Raw genomic sequence first — 25,314 nt, 5'->3', positions numbered from 1 at the left:
CCATAGTATCAGAGAACCTCTAGGATGTGGTGTACCACCATAGTATCAGAGAACCTCTAGGATGTGGTGCACCACCATAGTATCAGAGAACCTCTAGGATGTGGTGTACCACCATAGCATCAGAGAACCTCTAGGATGTGGTGCACCACCATAGCATCAGATAACCTCTAGGATGTGGTGTACCACCATAGCATCAGAGAACCTCTAGGATGTGGTGCCACCATAGTATCAGAGAACCTCTAGGATGTGGTGTACCACCATAGCATCAGAGAACCTCTAGGATGTGGTGCACCACCATAGCATCAGAGAACCTCTAGGATGTGGTGCCACCATAGTATCAGAGAACCTCTAGGATGTGGTGCACCACCATACCATCAGAGAACCTCTAGGATGTGGTGCACCACCATACCATCAGAGAACCTCTAGGATGTGGTGCACCACCATAGTATCAGAGAACCTCTAGGATGTGGTGTACCACCATAGCATCAGAGAACCTCTAGGATGTGGTGCACCACCATAGTATCAGAGAACCTCTAGGATGTGGTGTACCACCATAGTATCAGAGAACCTCTAGGATGTGGTGCCACCATAGTATCAGAGAACCTCTAGGATGTGGTGCCACCATAGTATCAGATAACCTCTAGGATGTGGTGTATCACCATAGTATCAGAGAACCTCTAGGATGTGGTGCCACCATAGTATCAGAGAACCTCTAGGATGTGGTGCCACCATAGTATCAGAGAACCTCTAGGATGTGGTGTACCACCATAGCATCAGAGAACCTCTAGGATGTGGTGCACCACCATACCATCAGAGAACCTCTAGGATGTGGTGCACCACCAGAGCATCAGAGAACCTCTAGGATGTGGTGCCACCATAGTATCAGAGAACCTCTAGGATGTGGTGTACCACCATAGCATCAGAGAACCTCTAGGATGTGGTGCACCACCATAGTATCAGAGAACCTCTAGGATGTGGTGTACCACCATAGTATCAGAGAACCTCTAGGATGTGCTGCCACCAGAGCATCAGAGAACCTCTAGGATGTGGTGCACCACCAGAGCATCAGAGAACCTCTAGGATGTGGTGCACCACCATAGTATCAGAGAACCTCTAGGATGTGGTGCTGCCACCATAGTATCAGAGAACCTCTAGGATGTGGTGTACCACCATAGTATCAGAGAACCTCTAGGATGTGGTGCACCACCATAGTATCAGAGAACCTCTAGGATGTGGTGTACCACCATAGTATCAGAGAACCTCTAGGATGTGGTGTACCACCATAGTATCAGAGAACCTCTAGGATGTGGTGCACCACCATAGCATCAGAGAACCTCTAGGATGTGGTGTACCACCATAGTATCAGAGAACCTCTAGGATGTGGTGCTACCACCATAGTATCAGAGAACCTCTAGGATGTGGTGCACCACCATAGCATCAGAGAACCTCTAGGATGTGGTGCTACCACCATAGCATCAGAGAACCTCTAGGATGTGGTGTACCACCATAGTATCAGAGAACCTCTAGGATGTGGTGTACCACCATAGTATCAGAGAACCTCTAGGATGTGGTGCCACCATAGTATCAGAGAACCTCTAGGATGTGGTGTACCACCATAGCATCAGAGAACCTCTAGGATGTGGTGCACCACCATAGTATCAGAGAACCTCTAGGATGTGGTGTACCACCATAGTATCAGAGAACCTCTAGGATGTGGTGCACCACCATAGTATCAGAGAACCTCTAGGATGTGGTGTACCACCATAGCATCAGAGAACCTCTAGGATGTGGTGCACCACCATAGCATCAGATAACCTCTAGGATGTGGTGTACCACCATAGCATCAGAGAACCTCTAGGATGTGGTGTACCACCATAGTATCAGAGAACCTCTAGGATGTGGTGCTACCACCATACCATCAGAGAACCTCTAGGATGTGGTGCTGCCACCATAGTATCAGAGAACCTCTAGGATGTGGTGTACCACCAGAGCATCAGAGAACCTCTAGGATGTGGTGCTGCCACCATAGCATCAGAGAACCTCTAGGATGTGGTGCACCACCATAGTATCAGAGAATCTCTAGGATGTGGTGCTACCACCATACCATCAGAGAACCTCTAGGATGTGGTGCTACCACCATACCATCAGAGAACCTCTAGGATGTGGTGCTGCCACCATAGTATCAGAGAACCTCTAGGATGTGGTGCCACCATAGTATCAGAGAACCTCTAGGATGTGGTGCACCACCATAGTATCAGAGAACCTCTAGGATGTGGTGCCACCATAGTATCAGAGAACCTCTAGGATGTGGTGTACCACCATAGCATCAGAGAACCTCTAGGATGTGGTGCACCACCATAGTATCAGAGAACCTCTAGGATGTGGTGCCACCATAGTATCAGAGAACCTCTAGGATGTGGTGTACCACCATAGCATCAGAGAACCTCTAGGATGTGGTGCACCACCATAGCATCAGAGAACCTCTAGGATGTGGTGCCACCATAGTATCAGAGAACCTCTAGGATGTGGTGCACCACCATACCATCAGAGAACCTCTAGGATGTGGTGCACCACCATACCATCAGAGAACCTCTAGGATGTGGTGCACCACCATAGTATCAGAGAACCTCTAGGATGTGGTGTACCACCATAGCATCAGAGAACCTCTAGGATGTGGTGCACCACCATAGTATCAGAGAACCTCTAGGATGTGGTGTACCACCATAGTATCAGAGAACCTCTAGGATGTGGTGCCACCATAGTATCAGAGAACCTCTAGGATGTGGTGCCACCATAGTATCAGATAACCTCTAGGATGTGGTGTACCACCATAGTATCAGAGAACCTCTAGGATGTGGTGCCACCATAGTATCAGAGAACCTCTAGGATGTGGTGCCACCATAGTATCAGAGAACCTCTAGGATGTGGTGTACCACCATAGCATCAGAGAACCTCTAGGATGTGGTGCACCACCATACCATCAGAGAACCTCTAGGATGTGGTGCACCACCAGAGCATCAGAGAACCTCTAGGATGTGGTGCCACCATAGTATCAGAGAACCTCTAGGATGTGGTGTACCACCATAGCATCAGAGAACCTCTAGGATGTGGTGCACCACCATAGTATCAGAGAACCTCTAGGATGTGGTGTACCACCATAGTATCAGAGAACCTCTAGGATGTGGTGCACCACCATAGTATCAGAGAACCTCTAGGATGTGGTGTACCACCATAGTATCAGAGAACCTCTAGGATGTGGTGCACCACCATAGTATCAGAGAACCTCTAGGATGTGGTGCACCACCATAGCATCAGAGAACCTCTAGGATGTGGTGCCACCATAGTATCAGAGAACCTCTAGGATGTGGTGTACCACCATAGTATCAGAGAACCTCTAGGATGTGGTGTACCACCATAGTATCAGAGAACCTCTAGGATGTGGTGTACCACCATAGCATCAGAGAACCTCTAGGATGTGGTGCTACCACCATACCATCAGAGAACCTCTAGGATGTGGTGCTGCCACCATAGTATCAGATAACCTCTAGGATGTGGTGTACCACCAGAGCATCAGAGAACCTCTAGGATGTGTTGCTGCCACCATAGCATCAGAGAACCTCTAGGATGTGGTGCACCACCATAGCATCAGAGAACCTCTAGGATGTGGTGCACCACCAGAGCATCAGAGAACCTCTAGGATGTGGTGCTACCACCATACCATCAGAGAACCTCTAGGATGTGGTGCTGCCACCATAGTATCAGAGAACCTCTAGGATGTGGTGCCACCATAGTATCAGAGAACCTCTAGGATGTGGTGCACCACCATAGTATCAGAGAACCTCTAGGATGTGGTGCCACCATAGTATCAGAGAACCTCTAGGATGTGGTGTACCACCATAGCATCAGAGAACCTCTAGGATGTGGTGCACCACCATAGTATCAGAGAACCTCTAGGATGTGGTGTACCACCATAGTATCAGAGAACCTCTAGGATGTGGTGCACCACCATAGTATCAGAGAACCTCTAGGATGTGGTGTACCACCATAGCATCAGAGAACCTCTAGGATGTGGTGCACCACCATAGCATCAGATAACCTCTAGGATGTGGTGTACCACCATAGCATCAGAGAACCTCTAGGATGTGGTGTACCACCATAGTATCAGAGAACCTCTAGGATGTGGTGCTACCACCATACCATCAGAGAACCTCTAGGATGTGGTGCTGCCACCATAGTATCAGAGAACCTCTAGGATGTGGTGTACCACCAGAGCATCAGAGAACCTCTAGGATGTGGTGCTGCCACCATAGCATCAGAGAACCTCTAGGATGTGGTGCACCACCATAGTATCAGAGAATCTCTAGGATGTGGTGCTACCACCATACCATCAGAGAACCTCTAGGATGTGGTGCTACCACCATAGTATCAGAGAACCTCTAGGATGTGGTGCACCACCATAGTATCAGAGAATCTCTAGGATGTGGTGTACCACCAGAGCATCAGAGAACCTCTAGGATGTGGTGCTGCCACCATAGTATCAGAGAACCTCTAGGATGTGGTGCACCACCATAACATCAGAGAACCTCTAGGATGTGGTGCTGCCACCATAGCATCAGAGAACCTCTAGGATGTGGTGCTGCCACCATAGTATCAGAGAACCTCTAGGATATAGTGCTGCCACCAGAGCATCAGAGAACCTCTAGGATATGGTGCTGCCACCAGAGCATCAGAGAACCTCTAGGATATGGTGCTGCCACCAGAGCATCAGAGAACCTCTAGGATATGGTGCACCACCATAACATCAGAGAACCTCTAGGATGTGGTGCACCACCAGAGCATCAGAGAACCTCTAGGATATGGTGCTGCCACCAGAGCATCAGAGAACCTCTAGGATGTGGTGCTGCCACCATAGAATCAGAGAACCTCTAGGATGTGGTGCTGCCACCATAGTATCAGAGAACCTCTAGGATGTGGTGCACCACCATAACATCAGAGAACCTCTAGGATGTGGTGCTGCCACCATTGCATCAGAGAACCTCTAGGATGTGGTGCTGCCACCATAGTATCAGAGAACCTCTAGGATATGGTGCTGCCACCAGAGCATCAGAGAACCTCTAGGATATGGTGCTGCCACCAGAGCATCAGAGAACCTCTAGGATGTGGTGCTGCCACCAGAGCATCAGAGAACCTCTAGGATATGGTGCACCACCATAACATCAGAGAACCTCTAGGATGTGGTGCACCACCAGAGCATCAGAGAACCTCTAGGATATGGTGCTGCCACCAGAGCATCAGAGAACCTCTAGGATATGGTGCTGCCACCAGAGCATCAGAGAACCTCTAGGATGTGGTGCACCACCAGAGCATCAGAGAACCTCTAGGATGTGGTGCACCACCATAGTATCAGAGAACTTCTAGGATGTGGTGCTGCCACCATAGTATCAGAGAACCTCTAGGATGTGGTGTACCACCATAGTATCAGAGAACCTCTAGGATGTGGTGCACCACCATAGTATCAGAGAACCTCTAGGATGTGGTGTACCACCATAGTATCAGAGAACCTCTAGGATGTGGTGTACCACCATAGTATCAGAGAACCTCTAGGATGTGGTGCACCACCATAGCATCAGAGAACCTCTAGGATGTGGTGTACCACCATAGTATCAGAGAACCTCTAGGATGTGGTGCTACCACCATAGTATCAGAGAACCTCTAGGATGTGGTGCACCACCATAGCATCAGAGAACCTCTAGGATGTGGTGCTACCACCATAGCATCAGAGAACCTCTAGGATGTGGTGTACCACCATAGTATCAGAGAACCTCTAGGATGTGGTGTACCACCATAGTATCAGAGAACCTCTAGGATGTGGTGCCACCATAGTATCAGAGAACCTCTAGGATGTGGTGTACCACCATAGTATCAGAGAACCTCTAGGATGTGGTGCACCACCATAGCATCAGAGAACCTCTAGGATGTGGTGCTACCACCATAGCATCAGAGAACCTCTAGGATGTGGTGTACCACCATAGTATCAGAGAACCTCTAGGATGTGGTGCCACCATAGTATCAGAGAACCTCTAGGATGTCGTGCTGCCACCATAGCATCAGAGAACCTCTAGGATGTGGTGCACCACCATAGTATCAGAGAACCTCTAGGATGTGGTGCCACCATAGTATCAGAGAACCTCTAGGATGTGGTGCACCACCATAGTATCAGAGAACCTCTAGGATGTGGTGCTGCCACCAGAGCATCAGAGAACCTCTAGGATGTGGTGCACCACCATAGCATCAGATAACCTCTAGGATGTGGTGCTGCCACCATAGTATCAGAGAACCTCTAGGATGTCGTGCACCACCATAACATCAGAGAACCTCTAGGATGTGGTGCACCACCATAGCATCAGAGAACCTCTAGGATGTGGTGCACCACCATAGCATCAGAGAACCTCTAGGATGTGGTGCTGCCACCAGAGCATCAGAGAACCTCTAGGATGTGGTGCTGCCACCAGAGCATCAGAGAAGCTCTAGGATGTGGTGCACCACCATAGCATCAGAGAACTTCTAGGATGTGGTGCTGCCACCATAGCATCAGAGAACCTCTAGGATGTGGTGCTGCCACCATAGCATCAGAGAACCTCTAGGATGTGGTGCTGCCACCATAGCATCAGAGAACCTCTAGGATGTGGTGCTGCCACCATAGCATCAGAGAACCTCTAGGATGTGGTGCTGCCACCATAGTATCAGAGAACCTCTAGGATGTGGTGCACCACCATAGTATCAGAGAACCTCTAGGATGTGGTGTACCACCATAGTATCAGAGAACCTCTAGGATGTGGTGTACCACCATAGTATCAGAGAACCTCTAGGATGTGGTGCACCACCATAGCATCAGAGAACCTCTAGGATGTGGTGTACCACCATAGTATCAGAGAACCTCTAGGATGTGGTGCTGCCACCAGAGCATCAGAGAACCTCTAGGATGTGGTGCACCACCATAGCATCAGAGAACCTCTAGGATGTGGTGCTACCACCATAGCATCAGAGAACCTCTAGGATGTGGTGCTGCCACCATAGTATCAGAGAACCTCTAGGATATAGTGCTGCCACCAGAGCATCAGAGAACCTCTAGGATATGGTGCTGCCACCAGAGCATCAGAGAACCTCTAGGATATGGTGCTGCCACCAGAGCATCAGAGAACCTCTAGGATATGGTGCACCACCATAACATCAGAGAACCTCTAGGATGTGGTGCACCACCAGAGCATCAGAGAACCTCTAGGATATGGTGCTGCCACCAGAGCATCAGAGAACCTCTAGGATGTGGTGCTGCCACCATAGAATCAGAGAACCTCTAGGATGTGGTGCTGCCACCATAGTATCAGAGAACCTCTAGGATGTGGTGCACCACCATAACATCAGAGAACCTCTAGGATGTGGTGCTGCCACCATTGCATCAGAGAACCTCTAGGATGTGGTGCTGCCACCATAGTATCAGAGAACCTCTAGGATATGGTGCTGCCACCAGAGCATCAGAGAACCTCTAGGATATGGTGCTGCCACCAGAGCATCAGAGAACCTCTAGGATGTGGTGCTGCCACCAGAGCATCAGAGAACCTCTAGGATATGGTGCACCACCATAACATCAGAGAACCTCTAGGATGTGGTGCACCACCAGAGCATCAGAGAACCTCTAGGATATGGTGCTGCCACCAGAGCATCAGAGAACCTCTAGGATATGGTGCTGCCACCAGAGCATCAGAGAACCTCTAGGATGTGGTGCACCACCAGAGCATCAGAGAACCTCTAGGATGTGGTGCACCACCATAGTATCAGAGAACCTCTAGGATGTGGTGCTGCCACCATAGTATCAGAGAACCTCTAGGATGTGGTGTACCACCATAGTATCAGAGAACCTCTAGGATGTGGTGCACCACCATAGTATCAGAGAACCTCTAGGATGTGGTGTACCACCATAGTATCAGAGAACCTCTAGGATGTGGTGTACCACCATAGTATCAGAGAACCTCTAGGATGTGGTGCACCACCATAGCATCAGAGAACCTCTAGGATGTGGTGTACCACCATAGTATCAGAGAACCTCTAGGATGTGGTGCTACCACCATAGTATCAGAGAACCTCTAGGATGTGGTGCACCACCATAGCATCAGAGAACCTCTAGGATGTGGTGCCACCATAGTATCAGAGAACCTCTAGGATGTGGTGTACCACCATAGTATCAGAGAACCTCTAGGATGTGGTGCCACCATAGTATCAGAGAACCTCTAGGATGTGGTGTACCACCATAGTATCAGAGAACCTCTAGGATGTGGTGCACCACCATAGCATCAGAGAACCTCTAGGATGTGGTGCACCACCAGAGCATCAGAGAACCTCTAGGATGTGGTGCACCACCAGAGCATCAGAGAACCTCTAGGATGTGGTGTACCACCAGAGCATCAGAGAACCTCTAGGATGTGGTGCACCACCATAGTATCAGAGAACCTCTAGGATGTGGTGCTGCCACCATAGTATCAGAGAACCTCTAGGATGTGGTGCTACCACCATAGTATCAGAGAACCTCTAGGATGTGGTGCACCACCATAGTATCAGAGAACCTCTAGGATGTGGTGTACCACCATAGTATCAGAGAACCTCTAGGATGTGGTGTACCACCATAGTATCAGAGAACCTCTAGGATGTGGTGCACCACCATAGCATCAGAGAACCTCTAGGATGTGGTGTACCACCATAGTATCAGAGAACCTCTAGGATGTGGTGCTGCCACCAGAGCATCAGAGAACCTCTAGGATGTGGTGCACCACCATAGCATCAGAGAACCTCTAGGATGTGGTGCTACCACCATAGCATCAGAGAACCTCTAGGATGTGGTGTACCACCATAGTATCAGAGAACCTCTAGGATGTGGTGCCACCATAGTATCAGAGAACCTCTAGGATGTCGTGCTGCCACCATAGCATCAGAGAACCTCTAGGATGTGGTGCACCACCATAGTATCAGAGAACCTCTAGGATGTGGTGCCACCATAGTATCAGAGAACCTCTAGGATGTGGTGCACCACCATAGTATCAGAGAACCTCTAGGATGTGGTGCTGCCACCAGAGCATCAGAGAACCTCTAGGATGTGGTGCACCACCATAGCATCAGATAACCTCTAGGATGTGGTGCTGCCACCATAGTATCAGAGAACCTCTAGGATGTCGTGCACCACCATAACATCAGAGAACCTCTAGGATGTGGTGCACCACCATAGCATCAGAGAACCTCTAGGATGTGGTGCACCACCATAGCATCAGAGAACCTCTAGGATGTGGTGCTGCCACCAGAGCATCAGAGAACCTCTAGGATGTGGTGCTGCCACCAGAGCATCAGAGAACCTCTAGGATGTGGTGCACCACCATAGCATCAGAGAACTTCTAGGATGTGGTGCTGCCACCATAGCATCAGAGAACCTCTAGGATGTGGTGCTGCCACCATAGCATCAGAGAACCTCTAGGATGTGGTGCTGCCACCATAGCATCAGAGAACCTCTAGGATGTGGTGCTGCCACCATAGCATCAGAGAACCTCTAGGATGTGGTGCTGCCACCATAGTATCAGAGAACCTCTAGGATGTGGTGCACCACCATAGTATCAGAGAACCTCTAGGATGTGGTGTACCACCATAGCATCAGAGAACCTCTAGGATGTGGTGCTGCCACCATAGTATCAGAGAACCTCTAGGATGTGGTGTACCAACATACCATCAGAGAACCTCTAGGATGTGGTGCTACCACCATAGTATCAGAGAACCTCTAGGATGTGGTGCACCACCATACCATCAGAGAACCTCTAGGATGTGGTGCACCACCCGAACCCTGGGATCTATCCCAAATCGCACCCTATTCCCTTTATACTGCATTACTTTTCACCCTTAGGGGATAGGTTGCCATTTGCAAGGCAGCTCCAGTTGTTGCAGCTTGGTGCTCTCTCTCTCTGGTCTCTCTCTCTCTCTGGTCTCTCTCTCTCTCTGGTCTCTCTCTCTCTCTCTCTCTCTGGTCTCTCTCTCTCTGGTCTCTCTCTCTCTCTGGTCTCTCTCTCTCTCTGGTCTCTCTCTCTCTGGTCTCTCTCTCTCTCTGGTCTCTCTCTCTCTGGTCTCTCTCTCTCTCTGGTCTCTCTCTCTCTGGTCTCTCTCTCTCCGGTCTCTCTCTCTCTGGTCTCTCTCTCTCTCTCTGGTCTCTCTCTCTCTCTGGTCTCTCTCTCTCTGGTCTCTCTCTGGTCTCTCTCTGGTCTCTCTCTCTGGTCTCTCTCTCTCTGGTCTCTCTCTCTCTGGTCTCTCTCTGGTCTCTCTCTCTGGTCTCTCTCTCTCTGGTCTCTCTCTCTCTCTGGTCTCTCTCTCTCTGGTCTCTCTCTGGTCTCTCTCTCTCTCTGGTCTCTCTCTCTCTCTGGTCTCTCTCTCTCTGGTCTCTCTCTCTCAGGTCTCTCTCTCTCTCTGGTTTCTCTCTCTCTCTGGTCTCTCTCTCTCTCTCTGGTCTCTCTCTCTCTGGTCTCTCTCTCTCTCTGGTCTCTCTCTCTCTGGTCTCTCTCTCTCTGGTCTCTCTCTCTCTCTGGTCTCTCTCTCTCTGGTCTCTCTCTCTCTGGTCTCTCTCTCTCTCTGGTCTCCATCTCTCTCTCTCTCTGGTCTCATCTCTCTCTCTGGTATCCTTCTCTCTCTCTCTGGTCGGGGCTCAGATGTCAGACATGAAACGTTGCCACAGGAATGGCCTGGCATGAACTGAGTCGGAGTCAGCTTTCTGAACCCAGCCAAACACACGCTGTACTGCTCCCATCACAACCACTTCACAGAGAGGGGATGGAGGGATGGGAAGAGCGCTGGAGGGAAGGAGAGGGGGAGATGGTGTCCCCAGCTGCAACATCTGGTCCCTCTAATGGAGGGCAGCTCAGCAATACCACCCCTCTCTGATCACAACCACTACAGAAGGACGGTGGAAGAGAGGGGAGATAGATGAAGGGAAGAGGAATGAAAGACAAGAGTAGACAGTGGGAGAAATACAGATGTATGAAAGCTATATAGAGAGAGAGAAGGCAGTGAAAGAGAGGAGGCAGAGAAAAGGGAGAAAGCGTGAGGAATAAAGTTCCTTCTCTCAACATCTGGTGTGAGAAACATTCCAGAGAGATGGAGAGAGCAACTCAATCCCAGCAGAGCAGGTCTGACAGAGACAACTGGAAAGAAGTGGAGAAAAACAGACAGAGACAGAGAGAGAGAGAAGGAGACCAGAGAGAGAGAGAGAGGGAGAGAGAGAAGGAGACCAGAGAGAGAGTGAGAGAAGGAGACCAGAGAGAGAGAGAGAGGGAGAGAGAGGAGACCAGAGAGAGAGAGAGGGAGAGAGAGAAGGAGACCAGAGAGAGAGTGAGAGAAGGAGACCAGAGAGAGAGAGAGGGAGAGAGAGAAGGAGACCAGAGAGAGAGTGAGAGAAGGAGACCAGAGAGAGAGAGAGGGAGAGAGAGAAGGAGACCAGAGAGAGAGTGAGAGAAGGAGACCAGAGAGAGAGGGAGAGAGAGAAGGAGACCAGAGAGAGAGTGAGAGAAGGAGACCAGAGAGAGAGTGAGAGAAGGAGACCAGAGAGAGAGCGAGGGAGAGAGAGAAGGAGACCAGAGAGAGAGAGAGAAGGAGACCAGAGAGAGAGAGAGAAGGAGACCAGAGAGAGAGCGAGAGAAAACAGAGCCAAACAAGTGCAGTCAGATCAACAAGCCCTCTAGACCCTGCTGCCGAGTCGACGACAAGACCCCGGGCTCCTCCCTCCCTCCCTCCTCCCTCTCCCCCTGGGCTAGGGACCTGTCGCCACATCACACCACAAGCTCATACCACAGAAGCACAGAGCGCAGGAAACCAAGCCGGTAATAACAACCCTGAGCATTAGACTACTATATTAGAACCTGGACCAGGAAGCACGACATTAAGGCCAACCTGAGCCAACTACACTATCTACAACCAGTAGACCACTGTGTTAGAGCCCCTACATTAAGGCCAACTACACTATCTACAACCAGTAGACCACTGTGTTAGATCCCCTACATTAAGACCAACCTGAGCCAACTACACTATCTACAACCATTAGACCACTGTGTTAGATCCCCTACATTAAGACCAACCTGAGCCAACTACACTATCTACAACCATTAGACCACTGTGTTAGAGCCCCTACATTAAGACCAACCTGAGCCAACTACACTATCTACAACCATTAGACCACTGTGTTAGAGCCCCTACATTAAGACCAACCTGAGCCAACTACACTATCTACAACCATTAGACCACTGTGTTAGATCCCCTACATTAAGACCAACCTGAGCCAACTACACTATCTACAACCAGTAGACCACTGTGTTAGAGCCCCTACATTAAGGCCAACTACACTATCTACAACCAGTAGACCACTGTGTTAGATCCCCTACATTAAGACCAACCTGAGCCAACTACACTATCTACAACCATTAGACCACTGTGTTAGATCCCCTACATTAAGACCAACCTGAGCCAACTACACTATCTACAACCATTAGACCACTGTGTTAGATTCCCTACATTAAGACCAACCTGAGCCAACTACACTATCTACAACCATTAGACCACTGTGTTAGATCCCCTACATTAAGACCAACTACACTATCTACAACCATTAGACCACTGTGTTAGATCCCCTACATTAAGACCAACCTGAGCCAACTACACTATCTACAACCAGTAGACCACTGTGTTAGAGCCCCTACATTAAGACCAACCTGAGCCAACTACACTATCTACAACCATTAGACCACTGTGTTAGATCCCCTACATTAAGACCAACCTGAGCCAACTACACTATCTACAACCATTAGACCACTGTGTTAGATCCCCTACATTAAGACCAACCTGAGCCAACTACACTATCTACAACCATTAGACCACTGTGTTAGATCCCCTACATTAAGGCCAACCTGAGCCAACTACACTATCTACAACCATTAGACCACTGTGTTAGAGCCCCTACATTAAGGCCAACTACACTATCTACAACCATTAGACCACTGTGTTAGATCCCCTACATTAAGACCAACCTGAGCCAACTACACTATCTACAACCATTAGACCACTGTGTTAGAGCCCCTACATTAAGGCCAACTACACTATCTACAACCATTAGACCACTGTGTTAGATCCCCTACATTAAGACCAACCTGAGCCAACTACACTATCTACAACCATTAGACCACTGTGTTAGATCCCCTACATTAAGGCCAACCTGAGCCAACTACACTATCTACAACCATTAGACCACTGTGTTAGAGCCCCTACATTAAGGCCAACCTGAGCCAACTACACTATCTACAACCATTAGACCACTGTGTTAGAGCCCCTACATTAGGTCCTGACTGTTTATCAGTCTCTATCTGCCCGTTGTGCCAGCTGATTATGCAGGATATGAACATGTGAGCCCAGAAAGCAGTAGAAACAGATGTGAGGTAGATAGAAGTCATATGACTCCTCAGTGTGGAAGAAAGGACCAGTCTCTCTGGTCTGGACCTCCTCCCAGCCAGGAGTCATGCAGGGTTGGCAGGTACACAGCATGATGAAAACACGCCTCTGTTTTTAGAGTGAGGCCCTCTCCGTTTGACCGTAGCCCTCTACACAGACAGACCGGGGTCCTGTATGGAAGGCAGTGGTTCGCTATGAAACACTCCCCTCAAGTCAACTCACAGTCCCACGATACCCAGGCTTCATAAGACTAACTTGTGGGAAGGGAACTGCCAAATGTCAACATAGAATTGTCAGCGTAACGTAATATTACAAAAAACAACAATGAGATTCAGACTTTCCTCAGTGGAAAGAAAAATAAACTGAAGATTGAATATCAAAAATAATCCGGAATAGTTTTTCTTGTAAATACAGATCTACAAAACGGAGATGTTTTCACCAGCAGATGGCTGCATTCAGTACAGAACTACGTCCTGACTACAGACACTAAGACAAACAGAGATGTTTTCACCAGCAGATGGCTGCATTCAGTACAGAACTAAGTCCTGACTACAGACACGAAGACAAACGGAGATGTTTTCACCAGCAGATGGCTGCATTCAGTACAGAACTACGTCCTGACTACAGACACTAAGACAAACAGAGATGTTTTCACCAGCAGATGGCTGCATTCAGTACAGAACTACGTCCTGACTACAGACACTAAGACAAACGGAGATGTTTTCACCAGCAGATGGCTGCATTCAGTACAGAACTACGTCCTGACTACAGACACTAAGACAAACAGAGATGTTTTCACCAGCAGATGGCTGCATTCAGTACAGAACTACGTCCTGACTACAGACACTAAGACAAACGGAGATGTTTTCACCAGCAGATGGCTGCATTCAGTACAGAACTACGTCCTGACTACAGACACTAAGACAAACGGAGATGTTTTCACCAGCAGATGGCTGCATTCAGTACAGAACTACGTCCTGACTACAGACACTAAGACAAACAGAGATGTTTTCACCAGCAGATGGCTGCATTCAGTACAGAACTACGTCCTGACTACAGACACTAAGACAAACAGAGATGTTTTCACCAGCAGATGGCTGCATTCAGTACAGAACTACGTCCTGACTACAGACACTAAGACAAACGGAGATGTTTTCACCAGCAGATGGCTGCATTCAGTACAGAACTACGTCCTGACTACAGACACTAAGACAAACGGAGATGTTTTCACCAGCAGATGGCTGCATTCAGTACAGAACTACGTCCTGACTACAGACACTAAGACAAACGGAGATGTTTTCACCAGCAGATGGCTGCATTCAGTACAGAACTACGTCCTGACTACAGACACTAAGACAAACGGAGATGTTTTCACCAGCAGATGGCTGCATTCAGTACAGAACTACGTCCTGACTACAGACACTAAGACAAACAGAGATGTTTTCACCAGCAGATGGCTGCATTCAGTACAGAACTACGTCCTGACTACAGACACAAAGACAAAGAAAACCACTTCCTAGTCAGTCAATTAACAAACTGTCAGCTGAATGGCCAGTTGACTCTCTCTGATCGACCTCCGTCTGGATAACTCACCTGGAATAGTCAGGATATGGTGCACGCCTAATGTCATTGAAACAAAACTTAAAGGGATAGGTCACCAAAATGACAACATTAGTTAGATGGTTCCTTTCCTTGAACGTAGTCTCTGGGCCAACCAGGAGAGTCTGTGATCCACTGTTAGGATTTGTCTACTTAGCCACTGCCGTCAACCTTAGCATTAAAGGGGAAGTTCAGGATATTACACCTTGATGCTAGCTGGTTCCTCACCCTGAAAGTAGTCTCTGGGCCAGGAGAAACATGGTTCAGTTGTCTGTCACCAGCCACTACAAACTTCAGTTAACTTTAGCCAAAGAGTTTCTAAACCCAGAGGAGCAACATCGCAAGACTTCCGGGCATGCTTGTGAAACAGACCAAACAGACCAGGTTTGGGGTTTCGAGAAGTCAATGAGAAGTTCATCTTGTGGTTTTGTTTCTCTAAATCTAAAGGCACAACTAAGACTGGAGACGATGTCTTAAATAGTTGAACATGTTATTACTCCAACGTTGTGAAAGTGACAAACTGACAAAAACAACTTTATATCAAAGGAGTGTCTAGATAGTGTGTGTGTGTTGGTATTGATATGTAGGCTGTGTGCATTTAGTATTTATTTATAATTGATGTAGTTCTGTCCTTGAGCTGTTCTTGTCTATTAATGTTCTGCATTATGCCATGTTTCATGTGTTGTGTGGACCCCAGGAAGAGTAGCTGCTGCTTTCGCAACAGCTAATGGGGATCCTAATAAAATACAACAACAAAAATACCAGGAATTTGACGGCCTGCACAGGCCCAGTTCGGTGGGAGATGACCGTTAGACCCCGATGATGTGTTTCTACGCATGACCTTCGATAGCCAACGTTGCCATGACATTGTGAACGGGAATTTGTACTGGAGAAGCAGTTTCATCTTAATAATGTACCGTCTTTGCTTTAGCCATACTGAACTTCCCCTTTAATGACCAAAGCAACAACAATAGGATTGTATCTTACCAGACAGTGCTTTAGCCATACTGAACTTCCCCTTTAATGACCAAAGCAACAACAATAGGATTGTATCTTACCAGACAGTGCTTTAGCCATACTGAACTTCCCCTTTAATGACCAAAGCCACAACAATAGGATTGTATCTTACCAGACAGTGCTTTAGCCATACTGAACTTCCCCTTTAATGACCAAAGCAACAACAACAATAGGATTGTATCTTACCAGACAGTGCTTTAGCCATACTGAACTTCCCCTTTAATGACCAAAGCCACAACAATCGGATTGTATCTTACCAGACAGTGCTTTAGCCATACTGAACTTCCCCTTTAATGACCAAAGCCACAACAATAGGATTGTATCTTACCAGACAGTGCTTGTGGCTCCACCCCAGTCAAGGCTCCAGCTCCAGCCCCGGTCCTCTCTGTAACCAGCTCATACTGGAACGAGGTGATCCTCTTACTGATGTCTCTGTGAGGTATGGCCTCTATGAACAGAGACCCCTCCTGGATGCTGAAGCAGGTCACCTTACCCTGGGCCTGGTCCTGCTCCCTGAGCAGCAGGCGCAGCTTCCCGGCCCGGTCCAGGTAGATGTTAGCCCCGTGGGAGTCCCTAGAGGGCTTGATGCAGACGGAGAGACGGGCGGCTGCTGGGGACAGGGTGTTGGGCCGCAGGTTGACGATAACGGCCCCTGTAGGGTAGAGCCAGTCGAGGGAACCCTGGGAACAACGTAGGTAGACCTGCTCCACATCACGAGTGTGGCCCTCATGGGTTAGACCACTGGAAGGGAAGGGAGGGGGGGGGGGGTCAGTGTGGAAGTGGAGGAGGTCAACAACACATCATACACAGAGACATGGTCACACTCCTAACACACTTGTGATAGGAATGAAAGAATTATATATTTGGTCTGAAGAAAAACATGTTTTTTGGAGGGGTGAGAAATGCCAACCATGAACCACTGTCTGTGACTGCCAGTACAACAGTCTGAAAGGGTCTGTATGAATATAGAACAGAGCGTAATATAATCAGTCGTTCTCCAGCCAAGGGCCGAGCAACAAAACAATATAGGTCTATAACTTGGCAAAAGAACAGAACATGTCATCTTTCTTCTGGTGACCTTTTCTGAAATCCAGAGCAGCTTCAAAGGGAAACAGCAGCTCTTCACGTGATCATGTCCTGCCTCCCCTCATACTCAACAGGTCGACTACAGACTGCAGCTCTGTGCTTCAAATGGAACCCTATTCCCTATATAAGGCTCTGGTCTAAAGTAGTGCACTGTGTACGGAATAGGGGCCCAGGTCAAAAGTAGTGGACTATATAGGGAATAGGGCCCTGGTCAAAAGTAGTGGACTATATAGGGAATAGGGCCCTGGTCAAAAGTAGTGGACTATATAGGGAATAGGGGCCCGGGTCTAAAGTAGTGCACTATGTAGGGAATAGGCTCAGTGTGTGTGTTGCCTGGTGGTGGTGGTTTAACATCCTTAGACAAAGTGTTAAGACTCCTGCGTCTCCGTGCGCTGCACACGGCCGGCAGCATGACCAGTCACGAGCCGCCCTGCCTCGACATGGCTCAACTGACCTCCGCCCCAACACACACGTCTTGTGGCACATTGTTCCTTCTGGGCTCAGCGCTCTGGCAACACACGACTGACTGGCTGGCAGGCTGCCTCAGGGTCGGAGAGAGGGGGGGGGGGGAGTCTAGAGACAGAACTGGATGAATGGAGAGGAGAGGGACAGACTCACAGGCTACATCCCAAATGGAACCCTAGTCCCTATATAGTGCCATAGGCCCTGGTCAAAGGTAGTAAACTGTATAGGGAATACGATGCCATTTTGGACACAGTAAAGTTGACTTAGACAACCAACGGCAGCAACAGTAACCAGGCTGCCAGGAGCCTCTGCTGAATGCAGGTCAATCAGCCAAACCTCCCCTTGCTGCCGGGACAAAAGGACTGGAAGAAACTTGTCCGGGCAGCACTCTGGACAGGACTGACCCCCTGGCGCCAGACAGACAGCACCACCAAACCACTCACTATACATACACACAGTGACAGTCAGTGTCTAAAATGAAACCCTATTCCCTATATAGTGCACTAGTCATGACCAGGGCCCACAGGGCTCTCTAAGGGAATAGGGAACCATTCGGGATGCTAACACAGAATGTAATGCATAATTGTTGAAGTCTTAGACTAGGCTCAAGTCTTTCGTTCATATAATTTATAATCTGAAGTCCTAGACTAGGCCCAAATCTGTCGTTCATATCATTCATAATCTGAAGTCCTAGACTAGGCTCAAGTCTTTCGTTCATATAATTTATAATCTGAAGTCCTAGACTAGGCCCAAATCTGTCATTCATATAATTTATAATCTGAAGTCCTAGACTAGGCCCAAATCTGTCGCTCATATCATTTATAATCTGAAGTCCTAGACTAGGCCCAAATCTGTCGTTCATATAATTCATAATCTGAAGTCCTAGACTAGGCCCAAATCTGTCGTTCATATCATTCATAATCTGAAGTCCTAGACTAGGCCCAAATCTGTCGTTCAAAGCAAAGACAAGCTATAAAGCAGTAAACTAGCAGCATACTTCTATTACCATATGGGTGCCATGCCAACAGCAACAGACTGGTGGTTTGATGTTCTTGGTAGGAACGACCCAATTGAAAATGAAAAGGAGATGGTGAAATATGAATAAGGCCCATTGATGTGAGGACCAGAGGAGGGCAGATGTTGGTCATGATAACCCAACCAGCCTCTCCTCTCCTCACCACATTCTCTTTAATTAACTCCATTTAACTCTTCCACCGTCTCTAGTCTGCATGTAATTAGAAGAGATTAGCTGAGAGGAGAAGTAATGAGCAACAGATACATTGGTACAGGCTTATTAAGACTACTCCTCGGCTGGCTTAGAAGAGGAAACCTCTTTCTCTTCATTGCACTGCACTTCACCCAATTGGATATTCACCCAATTTCACCCACTAGGTTTTTATTTATTTATTTCACCAGGTAGGCCAGTTGAGAACAAGTTTCTCATTTACAGCTGTGACCTGGCCAAGATAAAGCAAAGCGACACAAACAACACAGAGTTACACAAACAAACGTACAGTCAATAACACAATATAAAAATCTATATACAGTGTGTGCAAATGTAGAAGAGTAGGGAGGTAAGGCAATAAATAGGCCATAGAGGCGAAATAATTACAATTTAGCATTAACACTGGAGTGATAGTTGTGCAGATGATGATGTGTAAGTAGAGATACTGGAGTGAAAAGGAGCATAACAATAAATAACAATATGGGGATGAGGTAGTTGGGTGGGCTATTTACAGATGGGCTATGTACAGGTGCAATGATCTGTAAGCTTCTCTGACAGCTGATGCTTAAAGTTAGAGAGGGAGATATAAGACTCCAGCTTCAGTGATTTTTGCAATTCTTTCCAGTCATTGTCAGCAGAGAACTGGAAGGAAAGGTGGCCAAATTAGGTGTTGGCTTTGGGGGATGACCAGTGAAATATACCTGCTGGAGCGCATGCTACGGTTGGTGTTGCTATGGTGACCAGTGAGCTGAGATAAGGCGGGGCTTTACCTAGCAAAGACTTATGCTTGATGTGAGTCTGGAAGGAGAGTTTACAGTCTAATCAGGTATTTGTAGTTGTCCACATATTCTAAGTCAGAACCGTCCAGAGTAGTGATGCTAGACCGGCGGGCAGGTGCGGGCAGCGATCGGTTGAAGAGCATGCATTTAGTTTTACTTGCATTTAAGAGCAGTTGGAGGCCACGGAAGGAGAGTTGTACGGCATTGAAGCTCGTCTGGAGGTTTGTTAACACAGTGTCCGAAGAAGGGCCAGAAGTATTCAGAATGGTGTCGTCTGCGTAGAGGTGGATCAGAGAATCACCAGCAGCAAGAGCGACATCATTGATGTATACAGAGAAAAGAGTCGGCCCGAGAATTGAACCCTGTGGTACCCCCATAGAGACTGCCAGAGGTCCGGACAACAGGCCCTATGATTTGACACACTGAACTCTTTCTAAGAAGTAGTTGGTGAACCAGGCGAGGCAGTCATTTGAGAAACCAAGGCTGTTGAGTCTGCCGATAAGAATACGGTGATTGACAGAGTCGAAAGCCTTGGCCAGGTCGATGAATACGGCTGCACAGTAATGTCTCTTATTGGTGGCAGTTATGATATCGTTTAGGACCTTGTGCGTGGCTGAGGTGCACCCATGACCAGCTCAGAAACCAGATTGCATAGGGGAGAAGGTACGGTGGGATTCAAAATGGTCGGTGATCTGTTTGTTAACTTGGCTTTCGAAGACTTTAGATAGGCAGGGTAGGATAGATATAGGTCTGTAACAGTTTGGGTCTAGGGTGTCTCCGCCTTTGAAGAGGGGGATGACCGCGGCAGGATTCCAATCTTTAGGGATCTCAAACGATACGAAAGAGAGGTTGAACAGGCTAGTAATAGGGGTTGCAACAATTTCAGCAGATAATTTTAGAAAGAGAGGGTCCAGATTGTCTAGCCCAGCTGATTTGTATGGGTCCAGATTTTGCACCCATTATGGACGCAGGCAGTTTAGATTGTAGGACGGCCGGGGTGTTAAGCATATCCCAGTTTAGGTCACCTAACAGCACAAACTCTGAAGATAAATGGCGGGTGATTAATTCACATATGGTGTCCAGGGTGCAGCTGGGGGCTGAGCGGGGTCTATAACAAGCGGCAACAGTGAGAGACTTATTTCTGTAAAGGTGGATTTTTAAAAGTAGAAGCTCAAACTGTTTGGGCACAGACCTGGATGGCATGACAGAACTCGGCAGGCTATCTCTACAGTAGATTGCAACTCCACCCCTTTTGGCAGTTCTATCTTGGCGGAAAATGTTGTAGTTAGGAAATTTCTGAATTTTTGGTGGCTTTCCTAAGCAAGGATTCAGACACAGCTAGGACATCCGGGTTGGCGGAGTGTGCTCAAGCAGTAAAGGAGGAGGCTTCTGATGTTAACATGCATGAAACCAAGGCTTTTACGGTTACAGAAGTCAACAAATGATAGCGCCTGGGGAATAGGTGTATTACTGGGGGGCTACAGAGAACAAAAGGAGCAGATTTCTGGGCGTGGTAGAATAGATTCAAGGCATAATGTACAGACACGGGTATGGTAGGATGTGAGTACAGTGGAGGTAAACCTAGGCGTTGAGTGACGATGAGAGAGGTTTCGTCTCTGGAGGCATCAGTTAAGCTAGGTGTGGTCTCCGCATGTGTGTGGAGTGGGACGAAAGAGCTATCTAAGGGATTTTGAGCGGGACTGAGGGCTCTACAGTGAAATAAAACAATAAGAACTAGCCAAGACAGCAGTAGAAAAGGCATATTGACATTAGAGAGAGGCATAAAGCAATAACAGGTGTTGATCAGGAGAGCTACGACAACAACGGGTAAATGGTGGAGAATGGGCAGAGCTGGTCAGTTAGGTACATACAGGACCTGAGTTCCAGGCTGGGGCCGACAGGTAAACAAAATGAGGTAGTCTGTAATAGATTATTTAACCCACTAGATTGTCTGTAATAGATGATTTAACCCACTAGATTGTCTGTAATAGATGATTTAATCCACTAGATTGTCTGTAATAGATGATTTAACCCACTAGATTGTCTGTAATAGATGATTTAATCCACTAGATTGTCTGTAATAGATGATTTAACCCACTAGATTGTCTGTAATAGATGATTTAACCCACTAGATTGTCTGTAATAGATGATTTAACCCTCTAGATTGTCTGTAATAGATGATTTAACCCACTAGATTGTCTGTAATAGATGATTTAACCCACTAGATTGTCTGTAATAGATTATTTAACCCACTAGATTGTCTGTAATATATTTTAACCCTCTAGATTGTCTGTAATAGATTATTTAACCCACTAGATTGTCTGTAATAGATGATTTAACCCACTAGATTGTCTGTAATATATTTTAACCCTCTAGATTGTCTGTAATAGATTATTTAACCCACTAGATTGTCTGTAATAGATGATTTAACCCACTAGATTGTCTGTAATAGATGATTTAACCCACTAGATTGTCTGTAATAGATGATTTAATCCACTAGATTGTCTGTAATAGATGATTTAATCCACTAGATTGTCTGTAATAGATGATTTAACCCTCTAGATTGTCTGTAATAGATGATTTAACCCACTAGATTGTCTGTAATAGATGATTTAACCCTCTTGATTGTCTGTAATAGATGATTTATGATGACAATGTTTTTACCTCTATAGCATCAGCATTTATTTGTATTTATTTATTTAACTAGGCAAGTCAGTTAAGAACAAATGCTTATTTACAATGACGGCCTATCACCAGCAGTAATTGAATACCTACATTGAGCATAATGTCATGTGTTGTCATGTGTTGCTGCCATGCTATGTTGTTGTCTTAGGTCTCTCTTTATGTACTGTTGAGGTGTGTCGCTTGTCGTGATGTGTGTTTGGTCCTATATTCTTATTTTATTTTTAATCCCAGCCCCCGCAGGAGACCTTTTGCATTTTGGTAGGCCCTCATTGTAAATAAGAATTTGTTCTTAACTGATTTGCCTAGTTAAATAAAGGTTAAATAAAATAAGTAAAATATTAGAGGCATTAACAAAGTGCCCAAATCAAGTACTAAAGCCTCTTACTATATCACTATTTAAGCCATGGTGTTGCTTCTAGAAAGACTGACTAGAATTTTATAACAAGTGAAGGGAAGTAAGAACCGAAAGGGAAAAGTGGCCTTGTGTGCTCAGTTGAGATTTAGAAATGTATACAAGGTAGCCTATTATGTACTTTTAATGATGCAGGGTAGCTAGGCTATCACTGTGTTTATTCATGAAACAATGTATATACATTTCCATTTGATCATTGAAATGTATCAACATTAAACGTGATCCTAAAAGTGTTCCTTATTAGAACGCTTCGGGTTGAAAAAAAAGGGTCAATTTCAGTTGAATATGAATGCTTTAAAATATAATTTGATTTTGTTTTAAAGTAATACTCTCAAACCAACTAATCATGTTGTGAACATGAAATAAAGACAAATATATCTCCGCGCTTGGAGTCCGTGACAGAAGTAGCATTCCACAGACCTGACTCAAGGTGATCACTCAGTAAGAGGGAAACATTTGTGTAATTCACCTCTCAGGAGAGAATGGATAACTCATTCTCCATTTAGTTTATTACATTATAACAATCTCTTCACCAGTCGGCCTTGGATAAAACCACGGACGCATTCACCGTTCTGTAACTTTAATTTCCACAAAACGAAGCATTCAAATCTAAACGGTAGCCTACAAATAGTTCGTCTGCACAGCTCCTTTTCAATTCGACCATTATGAACAAGCAGTTCATGAAATAATGAAAGTTATAAAGAAGAACTCTCACCTGCCCTTCCAACTACACTGATCGCTGGAGTATTGAGAGAACGCTATCCGACACAGCAGGAGAACCGATAACAAGTATGCTAAAATCGGTGTCAGCATGTTTAATCCCACCGCTGTTGCTCCGAGCGCAACACTTTCCTTCTTCTCAACTAAAACAACCAAGTCCACCCGCGTAACTCCAACGACATAACGTCCCCATCGGTTCTGGTCGCCTGTTGAAATGTCTTCGAATGTTGTTTTCTTCCCGTAAAAGCCAGTAGAACCGTGAAAAAAAGCGTTACTTCACCTAGAACCATCCACCATATCGTAACCTACAACGGACAGCGGCTGCTTGAATTCCTCTACTGGAAGTTCAGTGAGTGAATTTCTCTGAGGTCTTCACACGTCACTCCCCTTCACCAAGCAGATCCGCACGCCTGCGCAATGCCTTCTCGGCTAGATCTTGGAAGTATGTTTCTACAATTACAAAATCTCACCGAGGCTAGTATCTACTTACTAGGAATTGATAAATGATACATTACAAAGTCTACAGTCGAAATAACCCACCGGTTGGGTAAATTGACTGAGTAATCTGTGGTTCATTATCTCAAACTTTTCCTTTCCAAAAGTGTCCCTCCACTTTCCCATTCCACTTTATTATTTGTTGTCAGTCATTCGTTATGATGACATATGTGGGTACGACCATATTGTTCTGGTACATGTGATGGGCTGTCATAAATATAGGCCTTTGGGAAGTTTTTCTTTTGAAACAAGATATACGTGTGTTTTTCCACTGAACTACACACACACAAACACACACACACACACACACACACACACACACACACACACACACACACACACACACACACACACACACACACACACACACACACACACACACACACACACACAATCATATATTTTTTTTAATCTGAAACCCGTTAGACAGGAAACTAGAGCTATTTGAGACAGGTACTTTTAATCTCTCATTTCTTTGGACATGTGTGTGTGTGTATGTGTGTGTGTGTGTGTGTGTGTGTGTGTGTGTGTGTGTGTGTGTGTGTGTGTGTGTGTGTGTGTGTGTGTGTGTGTGTGTGTGTGTGTGTGTGTGTGTGTGGTTGTGTGTGTGTGTGGTTGTGTGTGTGTGTGGTTGTGTGTGTGTGTGTGTGTGTGTGTGTGTGTGTGTGTGTGTGTGTGTGTGTGTGTGTGTGTGTGTGTGTGTGTGTGTGTGTGTGTGTGTGTGTGTGTGTGTGTGTGTGTGTGTGTGTGTGTGTGTGTGTGTGTGTGTGTCCTCTATATTAATACAGTGTTTGTATTGGTCTTGCTACATTGTTGCAGCATGTTGTCAGGGCATACTGACTAGACCCTAGCTGTTGTAATGTAACCATGATGCGTGTTGGGACACGCTGTCTGGGAGTCAACCCCACAACAATGACACCTGCCTCCACAGCCACACTGACACCTGCCTCCACAGCCACACTGACACCTGCCTCCACAGCCACACTGACACCTGCCTCCACAGCCACACTGACACCTGCCTCCACAGCCACACTGACACCTGCCTCCACAGCCACACTGACACCTGTATAGCTTTAACAACTATTATGAATGTGTGAAACCGAGGTTAGAAAGAGTGAGAGACCGACATGTACAGTTGAAGTCGGAAGTTTACATACACTTAGGTTGGAGTCATTAAAACTAGTTTTTCAACCACTCCACTAATTTCTTGTTAACAAACTACAGTTTTGGCATGTCGGTTAGGACATGTGTGCATGTCACAAGTAATTTTTCCAAAAATTGTTTACAGACAGATTATTTCACTTATAATTTGCTGT

At 46.8% G+C, this 25,314-nt stretch overlaps 1 protein-coding gene across 1 annotated transcript; it reads right to left on the bottom strand.

The window, feature by feature from the left end:
- Positions 1-15,840: 15,840 nt before the first annotated feature.
- On the bottom strand, positions 15,841-23,851 carry LOC120036472 (meteorin-like protein). Its single transcript, XM_038982908.1, has 2 exons — positions 23,499-23,851; positions 15,841-16,872 (listed from the first exon to the last, which is right to left on the bottom strand). The coding sequence occupies exons 1-2, from the start codon at positions 23,594-23,596 to the stop codon at positions 16,422-16,424; spliced, it is 549 nt and encodes a 182-aa protein (XP_038838836.1). The 5' UTR covers positions 23,597-23,851; the 3' UTR covers positions 15,841-16,421.
- Between the last annotated feature and the right edge of the window lie 1,463 nt (positions 23,852-25,314).

This window comes from Salvelinus namaycush, unplaced genomic scaffold (genome assembly GCF_016432855.1).
Source record: "Salvelinus namaycush isolate Seneca unplaced genomic scaffold, SaNama_1.0 Scaffold1342, whole genome shotgun sequence".
In the NCBI taxonomy this organism is placed as follows: domain Eukaryota; kingdom Metazoa; phylum Chordata; class Actinopteri; order Salmoniformes; family Salmonidae; genus Salvelinus; species Salvelinus namaycush.
This window is presented reverse-complemented; position numbering and strand designations above follow the sequence as displayed.